The 12026-nt window shown below is 32.2% G+C and overlaps 1 protein-coding gene and 1 pseudogene across 1 annotated transcript; both read left to right on the top strand.

Moving 5' to 3' along the window:
- The first annotated feature begins 2040 nt into the window (after positions 1–2040).
- Positions 2041–2544, top strand: LOC117781289. Its single transcript, XM_034618040.1, has 3 exons — positions 2041–2108; positions 2169–2405; positions 2473–2544. The coding sequence occupies exons 1-3, from the start codon at positions 2073–2075 to the stop codon at positions 2542–2544; spliced, it is 345 nt and encodes a 114-aa protein (XP_034473931.1). The 5' UTR covers positions 2041–2072.
- An 8084-nt stretch (positions 2545–10628) lies between these two features.
- LOC117782440 lies at positions 10629–10753 on the top strand (annotated as a pseudogene).
- The last annotated feature ends 1273 nt before the right edge of the window (positions 10754–12026 follow it).

Below are 12026 nucleotides of genomic sequence, written 5' to 3'. Positions count from 1 at the left end.
TCGTGTGTACTTTGAATTCATTTATATTTTTATTTAACATTTTTGTTAAATTTTTAACATGTTTGTTACGCACATATTCTTTAAGCATATTCTAAAAACAACATATCTTCTTTAATACATTTTCTGTTTCTGTTTCCGATGAAATTCGTTTTTGAAATTCAGCAAAATTCACCATCATGTGTGCTAAGACTTAAGGCTGTAGCCTTACAATTGCGCTTGTTGTTAGATTTTATATCATTTACGTGGGCGGACGTGGGGGATCCAATTAAAAAAAAAAAATAGCTTAATAAAGGTCAACATTTTAAAATTATTGTCCCCCAATTTGATTGTCTTAACTCTTATAGTCTCGGAGATAAAGCTGTTTAAAGTAGTGTATTTTTTATATTATTGATTATTTTACTTTTTTGGAAATATTTGTATTTTGTAGTATTAAGAAAACCTCGCCCCTAACGGTGCTATCGTGACCATATGGTCACAGCCGAAAAAATTATCCTGTCGATTATCTAGAAAAGGATGAGAACAAAGAATGTCATTCCTAAAATGTTCATAAAGAAGATCGAAACAAAGTAGCTCAGCACTATTCGGGCTTATTTTAAGATTTAGAAAATATTTTAGTTAAGTAAAAGATATACATTTTATTGTGCCCCATTCTGAGCCTATAGTTCTTCCATCTTACGTGACTTCTCAGTCTACAATGCCCTGTCAGTAGACCGGTTAGTATCCTGAGTCTTTTCTTCCCCAATGAGATTACTTGTTTGAATCTCTTTAAGTTGTAGTTGCCTAGAAGGTGTTTGGCTTGTCTGGGACCCGTGGTCTCCGCCCAATGCGACTGTGTTAGTCGTTTCTCGTCTTTAGGCAGGTACTCCCGGATTAAGTGTTTCCCTATACCATAAAACGGTTCGGGGCCTATCAGGGGCTTGTCTGCTCCCATTCTGGCTAGCTTGTCAGCTTAAGATAACATCACTAAAAATAATTTCACTTTCATAATCTAACCAGTCTTGGGATTAATGGTTTGCAACTGAAAAGAAAGCCACTTTTACAGTAGTTGTACACTGAAAAAAAGGCCAACTTCTAAAATCAAGAACATTCATCTTAAATATTTTGTTCTTAAAATAAGATTATTTTAAGACCAAATTACTAAAACTAAGATTATTAATCTAAAAATTCTTAAAATCTTCATATAAGAATAAAAATCTTAAGTTTTTAGGAAAGTATAAATAGGTACTATTTCGTATCAAACAAATGGTGGCCCCGTGGCGCTCTGGTTAGAGAAGCCGCTTCAGTTATGAAGCAGTAGGCGGCAGTTCGAATTTTACTCGTAACAGATTAAAATAACATTTATAAAATTACTAAAACTAAAACAGTAAAAAAACAAAATAAAAAAAAAATATAAATTTACAAAATAATTTTTATTTGTTTTATTTTTAAATTTAGTTTTTAGAACATTTATTCTTAAAATAAGAACTTGGTCTTATTTAAAATGTTCATAAAATCAAGATGTGCTCTCTTGATTTAAGAATCTTATGTTCTCGACGCATTTTTTAGACCAGAAATCTTAGTTCTGAGACCAAAATCTTGATTTCAGAACATTATTTTTTGTCAGTGTATGCAAAAAAAAAACTAGTATGAAACTTACTTGCCGAATTGCATATGTAAAAGAAATTGGAGGAGGGGCAACTTGACGTGTTTCAAACGAGAAACCGGCCACTTTTCCGGCAAGCGAAGAAGGTTCTACTTGAAAGTGATTAACAAACAGATACCCTGTAGCCAGCGGTATCACGCTCCAATGGACACTATACGCATTTAAATCATTCGCAGCTATAAATAGAAAAAATTATTTTGGAATTCATCAACTCGTTTCTCGATCTTAACCAAAATTATAATAAAAACCCCGCTAAAAATATACGTATTTGTATTTTGTATTCTAGCTTATAATATCAGGCATTTCAAGGTTAATGGGTATTGCAATTACATATCCGTATTCACATACAACATGAAGCTGTCCCCCAAGCAGGTATATAAGGAATACACCTTTCAATGATGTCTACAGTTCAGTTAAAGTTTTCACGAGGATGCGTCGTTTACTGCTGATACAAATTACATTATGGGTAACTACGACAATTGCAATTGTTTGGAAATATATTAAGCTAATTCACCTCCCAATGTAGAGCTTTGTGAGTGCCATACCGCAGGAGGATTTGTCGCTTATTAAGCAGGTGGAACTGCTGTGTGAGAACACGTACAAATTAATAATGCAAAACAAACTTGAATTTTGCACATATGCAGCCAAGGAAGTTGTAGATTGTAAGGCTGCGAATGAGACTGAATTGGAAAAGTGGCAACACTGGCTCGATTTGTCGAATGCTGAAAGGTTTAATATAACGGAAAATGAAATACTAAACTACGTTGATAAACTTGCGCACAGTCTTCCAAAGTCTTATGACCACTACATTCCTAAAAAGGATCTACAAGAAAGTCTTAACAGATGTACAAAGGGTGCTTTTGGAGATAAACATGATAACTGCGGACGGCAGTTCGCGTTAGTGACGAAAGCAGCACGAAGGGTGCGAAAGGCGACTAACAATATATACAGCTAAGTTGGAAAATTTGCTACGACTGCCCGATCAGATCGAGTTATATACTGATCGAAAGGTTTAGTCTTAAATTACAAAATGGCATACTCAAACTTTTTCTAGCCAACCTGGGTCATGAGATACGGGGGTGTAAGTGGGAAGGCAAAAATTTAAATGATTGCAGCTAATGGGGCTGTTGGGGCCTTTTGGTAAAATTTTTTATTTTTTAAAAATGTAACTTAAAAATACGCGTCGATTGATACCTCAATTATTATTGGAACTCGCATTTTCGCATTTTTTTTATTAATTTATATTTTTATTTAAAATTTTTAGATTTAACTGAATTTTGCTCGTCACAAAATTGGATATCAGAAATTTTGAGGCTAAAAATTGCTTTCGTCAGGTTTTTTTTTGTGGGATAAATATGTACAGAGCAACAGCAAAATTTTGAAATCATTTGAGAAAGAGGGTAGTCCCATATTGCAAGAAGTGACCGATGCTACAAGACAATCTGATATATTTTTATTTGAATCCTTCGAGTATTTTGTCAAGAATGGAAGTGAAAATATCTTTATGTATTTAAGATCTAAGCTCATGAAATACGAGGACAGAGCTTTCCTGAATGAAGTAAAAAACTTGGCTCAGGAGACATATCTCGAAATGCAGCGCAGCTATATGAAGTACTTTATGATTGAAGTAGAAACAATTATATCTTTCGCATTTAGTTCACGTGAACTTGCCGCAGTTTGACGATAGAGAGCAACTTTACAAAGTTTTAAACAATTGTACTTCCGGTATTAGGGACGAATTAGAAGCAAAGATAACTATGGAAGCAAAGGAAATGATTGAAGCATTTATTGAGAATGCCACCCCCAAGATGCATCAAGTAAGCGGCGTTACAAAGCAATCGCAAAAAAAACTATTTAAATGTTTTTAAGATGTTTCAAATCTCAATCACGAATTTAGCAACCGTAAATCTGATTTTATTATTTTCAGGGCACTTATTAAGTATTTTAAAGTTAACATTTAAAATTTGAAATAAATTCTTACGCATTCAATAAAGATTTGAGCAATCTTGGGGATAAACTGCGAACGTCATCAAATAAACACGAATTCTTTTCTTAAACAATATAACTTGATAACAGATTCACCAACTGTCGCTGTTAAAAAAATCTTACAATTACAGTACTTTCAGTTTTTATATGTAAGTCTTAATTTCATAATAATGGTCTGATTAACTTTATGTGATATTCGACTTAATGGTATTTGTATACTTGCTACTAAAAATATAAGTAAAAGGGTATTTTCTTTAAAATATATATCTGTTCGTCTTTCCTTCCGTGTGAGCGCCTTGATCTCAAAGACTTTGAGAGTTGGAACAATCAAATTTGGTACACAGACTTCTATAAGCCCCTTGCTGATCAAGTTTGTTTTAAATTGTCTATTTGTAAGTTAATAAAAGTATGTAATAAGAATCCGCTTGTTATTCTTGTATGAGAGCCTGGGTGCAAACATCGTCAGATCGTTGAGATCTTTTTTAAAATCGAACTTAATGGATCGTGCTCAATAATATATTACACTAGGCAACTGCCAAAAAATTAGACGAACCAAACCATATTTGATAAATATGTCGAAAAAAATTATTTTTTTTTTCTATGAACTTTTTCTTTTAGAACTTTTTAAAATTTGCTTTTTTTTTTGGGTATTTTGGTGCGCCCACATTTATCGTCTTTCTCGAGAATGCAAAAACCGATATCATATAGCTGCCATCGGAGGGATTGGTTCAGGATTGGTTTAGTCAGGATGTATAACACCAACTTAAATGCGTATTCTATCAGTTTTGTTACGATATCTCATAAATCATAATAGTTTTTCATTTTGAAACTTGATCTTAGACCGATCGGTCCTATGGCAGCTATATGATATAGTGGACAGATTCGAACCAAAATTGGTGAAGATGTAAAGGACAATATAGAATTTGTACAACTTTCATACTAAAGATGGATATTCGACCGATCGTTCCTATGAAAGCTATATGATACAGTAATCTAATTTTAACCAAATATGGTCAAAGTGCTTAAGACAACAGCAAATTGCTTTTCTGTGAGCTTGGTTAGGATATCTCAAAGCAGACAAAAAATTTTCATACTTATTTTAATAATTAACAAGAAAAACATGCATAGATATAAAATATTATTAAATCGGCGTTCCTCCATAGATTTTAATGAATCATATATTTAGCGACGCCCAATTAATGCAGCTTTGCAAAAAAAATATTTTTAGTTTTCCTTGAATTTTAAAGTAAAAAAAGCTAAAAAAAACTTAAAAAAGCAACATTTTCTACATTCAAAAATGAATAACTATTAAACTACTTTCAGGAAAAGTACAGCTTTTGAAAATCGGTTTTGACAGTCTCGAGTTATGATGGCAAAAGTGGGCGCATCTCTAAAAAACGGCAAGCCAAATTTTAAAAAATTTGAAAAAAAAAAAATCTGCCATAGAAGAAAAAAAATATGTTTTTCGTCGTTTGGGGCCCCATATCTATCCAAAAAAGTCGGTTTGGTTCAATTCAAAAGAAAGTAGTCCAAATTGTTAATGTTGCCTTATGTAATCAAGTCTTAGCATGAAAAACTTTTTAGTTTTATTAATTTAAGCCGAATGTTAACCAAAATCACTGTTAACTGTTTAATATAATAAGTATAATAATATTGACCTAAGCCAGTGTTAGTAAAACTTTGGTTTATTCTGTATGTGTCAGTGCTTAAAAGCTTGAAAGCTCACAGTGGGATACGTAGAGTTTGACCATACTGTATATGACCACTGTTCTTACCTTTGTTTAGAAACAAATTCATTATGTCTTGCTCAAAAAAAAATCATCTGGTTTGAGCAGAAGCTATGCATGTCTATTTATAATAATTGACAACACGTGCCCTATCAACGTCAATCAACCCAAGCTCAGAGCATATTGGGTAGGGCGAAAAGACCGAATGGCAATCGAAATGAGATTCGCACTGCAGGATGCAGACATTTTGTCATTTGTGTACATCATTCCGTTTATTCAAAACTACCCTAATGCATTCACAGGTAGACGCAGGAGTCATGTCCATTACAACCTGACCTTTCATCAGCCTGCTAGCAGCGCAGTTGCCGGTCGCTTATTTATAGCAAGTGATTTAAGGCGATAAGGTCACGGAGCCCGTTTCTGTGGTAATTTATCAAAATTATTTTTCCCACGTGTTGTGCGCTCTTTACTCTCACAGCATGGCCCGCAAAAAAGAGCCAGATTAAATAATTGCTTAACTTAATTTGGATAATAATATTTTGATAATAATGATCTGTTTAATTTCCGGTTCAACTTTTATCTTATTATCCAAAATTATTTTGCACATAAGCGATTTGAAACGAACTGAAAGCGGAGATAATAAAATCAAACATTTTTGGTTGATGAAACCAAGCTGAACTGAACGTTTTAATGTGCGCACTTGCATGCGTGAAGTGTGTTTCTTTTTTTCCACTCAGTTTTCAGCTCCGTTTTCAGCTAAAGTGGGCTCGAGGCCTAATATGTACATTCGGCTTTAGGTGCTATCAACGCGATAATCATACCAACAAATCATTTTATTAGACCACGACTTTGCCATTCAAATAAGTTCGCAAATTATCAAAACCGAGTCTCCGGTCAGACTCAACAATATTATCGTGTACTTCAGGCACTTTTAGTGGCTATAGTCTGAAATATTTATAGAGATGTTTAAGAAGCTACTTCTGACCGTTTGACCACATCTGTGTTGGTAAGCGAGCTGTAAAGTGAAAAGTTGCACAAAACAACAACAAAAATATTTTATTTTGTATGGAAACTTCAAAGATTAAAAAAAAAACTATGCGAACCCCAATCTTATTTTTAGACGCCGTACTTAAAAAAAGTACTGGGGTCTATAAAGTAAGTAAAGTATATTCTTGATCAGCATCAATAGCCGAGTCGATATGACAGTGTCCGTCTGTCCTGACGTCCTGACGTCCTGACGCCCTGACGTCTGTATGAACACCTACATCCTCTGTATTGCAAGCAGATCAAGTTTGTTTCAAAATTTGAGCACGCCCTCTTTACCGCCCAAAAATCAACTAAGAAATTTTGATATCCATATTATAAGAGCATTTTAAAAGCAGAGACCCCAAACTTGGTATGCAGGTTCCTCTATATTGCAAGCAGATAAAGTTTGTCTTTAAATTTGGCCACGCCCCCTTTACCGCCTAAAAATCGACTTAGAAATTTTGATATCCATATTATAAGAGCAATTTAATAGCTAGAGATATCAAACTTGGTATTTAGGTTCCTCTATATTGCACGCAGATAAAGTTTGTTTTAGAATTTGGCCACGACCCCTTTACCGCCTTAAAAATGACTTAAAAATTTTTCTTTCAAATTATTAGAACAATCTAAAAACTGGAGATTCCAGATTTTGGTTAGACGAAGCGGAAAGTGTTCTAGATGTTTGCTGAAAATTTGATTCCAATCAGACAGTAAGTAGGGAAGATATTCAAATAATAAATTTTACTGTTTGATGTGATAAGGGAGCGTTGGCAAGTAATTAAATCTCGAATAACTTGATAACTGAAAATTTAGTTAACATATTATATAACAAATTCTTAAGAAATTAAATTTCGAGCTACTATATGAATTAAGTGTTCGTTGTTGAACGTGCAGCTTTAATTTAATCTCTGTTAAGGATTTACATTTATGAAGGCTTATATATAAGAATTTAAGTTTATCTTAAATATTATTCAATTATTAGAAGTGGCTGCTTTTGGATAGTACGGGATCTCCGACAGTCGAGTATGCTCGACTGTAACACCGACCGACTAGTTTTTTTTTGATTTGGAGTTGGTCCAGCATAATAGACTTTTACCAAATTGTATATATGTATATGTTATATTTAAAAGGGAGAATATGGCATCTCCGATCCTACAAAATATATATATATTCGATCAGCATCAAAAGCCGAGTCGATATGTAGCTATGTCCTACTGACGGACATAGGTAAAGCAACAAAATAGACCCCACGCAGATCAAGTCAATAAATTTAATTCGAAGATGTCCCGAAGAATGGAATCAAATTAAATAATACAATTGGAGCAAAACTTGAATTTTGAGCTATTCTGAGATTGTGCTGTTCATAACACTTGACAATAGCCCAATTCTAAAAATAACAAAAGCGACTTTCACAATCTAAGATTTAAGCCAGTAGCTTAAGAGTTTTTAATTTTTGAATTAAATAATTTTGTTTTTTATCTTTTATTCACCTTTTTTTTACTTTAACATTCAAGGAAAACTCGAAAGAAAATTTTGAACTTCGGTTTTAATTTTTTTTTGCAAAGCTTTATTAATTGAGCGTCGTTTAAGATGTGATTCATTAAAATCTATGTAGAAACGATGATATAATAATTAATTTTATATCTATGCATGTTTTTCTTGATTTTTATGACTACCTTGAAGAGCGGCGTGACCTTTAGTATGCAAATTTTTTGTATTTTTTGAGATATTCTAACTAAGCTCACAGAATATCGATCGGTCCTATGCCAGCTATATGATATAGTGGACAGATTCAACCCAAAATTGGTGAAGATGTAAAGGACAACATAAAGCACACAATTTGTGAGTTTGGTTAAAATATCTTAGATAATAAAAAAATTTTTCATAATAAAGGTGGATTTTCGACCGATCGATTCTATTGCAGCTATATTGAATAGTGATCCGATTTGAGCCAAATTTTGGTAGGGTTATATAACACATTACAAGATATTCCACATGTGCGATTGGTTGATATACCTTAAGAAATAACACAACTTTTCATACTAAAGATGTTATTTCGACCGATCGTTCCTATGGCAGCTATATGATATAGTAATCCGATTTAAACAAAATTTGGTTAAAATGTGTAAGACAACAGCAAATTGATTTTCTGTGAGCTTGGTTAGGATATCTCAAAGCACACAAAAAATTTTCATACTAAAGGTAATGACAAGGAAGTCATAAAAATAAAAAAAAACAGGCATCGATATAAAATTTTATTATATCGCCGTTTCTTCATAGATTTTAATGAATCATATTTTAAACGACGCTCAATGAATGCAGCTTTGCAAAAAAAATTAAAACCGAAGATCAGAAATATTTCGAGTTTCCCTTGAATTTTAAAATAATACAAGCTAAAAGAAAACCACATTTTCATAATTAAAAAATTATTAACTCCTTAACTACTGGCTTAAATCTTAGATTGTGTGTGGATGAATTACACATATATTCATTAGCTTTTTGGAAAAGTAATGCTTTTGAAAATAGGTTTTGCCATTCTCGAGTAATGATGACAAATGTGGCGTACATAAAAAAAAAGGCTCGAATAAAAATGGCAAATTTTAAAAAATTCTAAAAAAGAACTCTGCCATTGAAAAAAAAAAATGTTTTTCGTCGTTTGGGGCCCGATATCTATCCAAAAAATCGGTTTAGTTAAATTCAGAAAAAAAAGTCAAAATTTGTTGCCTAGGGTAATTAGTGAAGTAAAAGAGCCAATTTTTGAGTTACTTGACATACGTCATGGTTGAGTGTAGTCGCTCTAATCCACTATGGTCCGGATGACGATTTTTTAGGAATAAATTAATAACTCGAAAACGAATGAAGATTTTTTGGTCTAGTTTTTTGCATTGGGCTTATGATATCAATACGCAAATGGCCTAGAAAAGTGGGCGTGGTCCCGCTTTTATTTCGTACTCTGCGATATGTAAATTTTTTGTTTTTCAAGCTATCAGGACCATTATCAGTCGAAAAGTCACTTTTTTTATAAAAACGCTATTTTTTTTCCAAAATATCTGACCAAACTGATCGTATATAAGTGATATTATGCTACTGACATTCTGGCCAACATATATCAAGATCGGAATACTATCATTTATAATATCATATTGTTCAAATTATTAAAATCGGTCGTGAACTAACTTTTTGTATGAAACTAGAAATTTTTATTTTTTGTCGATTGTAAAGATTTATCATTTATTCAATACGTAAACACGAGTTTTTGTAATTTTCGCCAATGCGCACAATAAAATAAGCCAAAAAATCATAATTTCGATCATTTTGTCTCATGGGTTGTCGCCACACTTTAAACGAATACGCATTTTATAACGTGAGGTAAGCTGAAATAAAGTGAAATTGTGAAAAATGCGCAAAAATGCGCAACTTGAGCTTAATAGTACAAATTCAGAATTGATTTCGCTACAAAATGCATATAGTTGCATTGCTAGCATATGCTAGCAAAATAGGTTACGGCTTTTCAAAGTTAAAATTTCATCGAAAAAAGTTTTTAACGAGTCAAGTTTTTAAATTACAAAAAACAACACATTGCACGTTGATTTTCAATAACGCGGATATATAAACACAAAGTACAAGCCACAATATATTTAATTCAAGATAAATTTTGTTAAAAAAGCTTTTAAATTAGTGCTGTAAGACAATTCAAATTAAACTTAAAAATGAGAATATCCGTTTCATGTGCAGTTTGTTCAAATCAACTCTGTTTCACAGCTGATTGCTAAACAGTGTTGGAAAATGTTACAATTTTAGTTATGCAGCATTTGAGTTGAATGTATTTTGAATGCATCGCCATAAAAAAACGTTAATTTGAACAACTTTAAAAAACGACTTTTTTCCAAAAATAATCGTCATCCGGATTATAGTGTAATCGTGTCATACCTTCCGATTTTCATTCGTTGTTGCAGGAATTATGCTTCCTTATCATGAAAGGTGTCAATGTCCATGACTCTATTCGTCAACGTCTATGTGCTTGTAATTTGAGAACATGCACGTTGGCACTCTCTACTTTAGGGTAGTTTTCGTAAGGGAAGCCTACTTAAGGATGTCATCTCAATAATTCCCAAACAATTTAGGTCTGTCCTGAGGTAAACTTCATAGCCTACTTTAGGGGGCCATCTCAATGTACATTAACTTTATAATTCCCAAGCAGTTAAGGTCAGTCTCCAGGTCAACCCAATATGGTTTGTTGTGCATCTTCACTCTGGCTTTTCTTCATTTGTCGAATAAATCTTTCGCCTTTTACTAAAGATTTCCGTGGAGAGGAGCACTCTAATGAGTCTAAATTAAATTTTTAGTCGTGCCTGGCGATTGTCGTTGCCGGGCCAGTTTTAAATAAATACTTATATTTTAAAATGGCAATCAAATAAGGTTAAAGTGTTACCGTTGAAAATAGAAAGAATGTATTGTGTCTGCATATTAATGTTTGTTATCTGTAAATTAAACTATAGTTGTATTTATGAATATCACGTAATGAAAATATTAAAGATAAATAGTTCCATTATATTTTACGATGTCAATATTTCAAATGTCACAGTTTCTTGTCGCAGAGTAATTAAACCAATTTTGCTCTCCGGAATAAGCCATACTCTTAAAGACGATTTCGTGTTGACTTCGGCGGTGTCTGTTTGAAGAGCCGAAGTCCTCGACCATCGTTTCATAGGCTGGGTATCCCTGCTATAGATTTTTGTAAATTCTCTAAGCAAATGCAAATAACACAAATATTATTTTCATACATATGCATTTAATTATGTTTATTGTTTTTGTTTCTGCTTATAAAAATGTTTTCATTTTATCAGATTCACGTTTAGCTGCAATTGTTGATTGTAGTGATGTAATAATGAGTAGTTTTTCATACAGTAAATATATATATAATTATATATCTGTATATAGTTCTCGGTATATAATAAATATATAATTTTATATGCAATAATCATTTTGCAAAACTCTTTGCACTGCTTAAGACGTCAGTCATTATAGAATACAATTTGAATTATTTATAACTAATTTAAGTGGGTTATGATTATGAACTTTTATCAAAATATATCAAATGCTAACTTATTTATTTAAAGCTTTCTATTTAGTTATTGTTTGTCTTACATATCTGACAATTTCCTTTTTTAATGTATTTGAGTTTCCGTTGATTCTGTATATATAGTATGTGTCTACTCTCTGTTAAAATTTGGCAGCTGTCTAAGAACTAAATCAAAAGGTTTTTGTAGTGAATAAATAAACAATATCAATTAGTTTAGATGAAATTTATCTAATAGTAAAATTCAATTTTAAGCCACATCCAATATTTCATATAAATGTTTTGGTTATGTGAATTATACGTATATTTACTCGCATGTAATGTAAATAGTTTTGTTCGAATTTTTTTTTTAAACCTTTGCTTATATCTGATTTTTTATTATTGGTCTTTAATATTTGTCTTTATGTATATCGGTCAGTATAGAACTATTAAATATTTTGTGTTTTGTTGATCGTGCTCAACAAATTTATTGGCTATTTAGAATTAAATATCAATGCGAATTTTTAATAGTTCTTGAAAGGAAGAGGAATATGCAAAATATTTGCCATTTAAAAATTGTTAAATA

The sequence above is a fragment of the Drosophila innubila genome (assembly GCF_004354385.1).
Source record: "Drosophila innubila isolate TH190305 chromosome 2L unlocalized genomic scaffold, UK_Dinn_1.0 4_B_2L, whole genome shotgun sequence".
Lineage (NCBI taxonomy): Eukaryota > Metazoa > Arthropoda > Insecta > Diptera > Drosophilidae > Drosophila > Drosophila innubila.
Note: the sequence above shows the minus strand (reverse complement) of the source record. Positions and strands in the feature narration are given on the sequence as shown.

Coding starts and splice junctions, on each gene's coding strand:
- LOC117781289 (XM_034618040.1), top strand. CDS start 2,073: ATGCGTCGTTTACTGCTGATACAAATTACATTATGG. Junction 2,109..2,168: donor TGATACAAATTACATTATGG/GTAACTACGACA, acceptor CTCCCAATGTAG/AGCTTTGTGAGTGCCATACC. Junction 2,406..2,472: donor AAAATGAAATACTAAACTAC/GTTGATAAACTT, acceptor AGGATCTACAAG/AAAGTCTTAACAGATGTACA.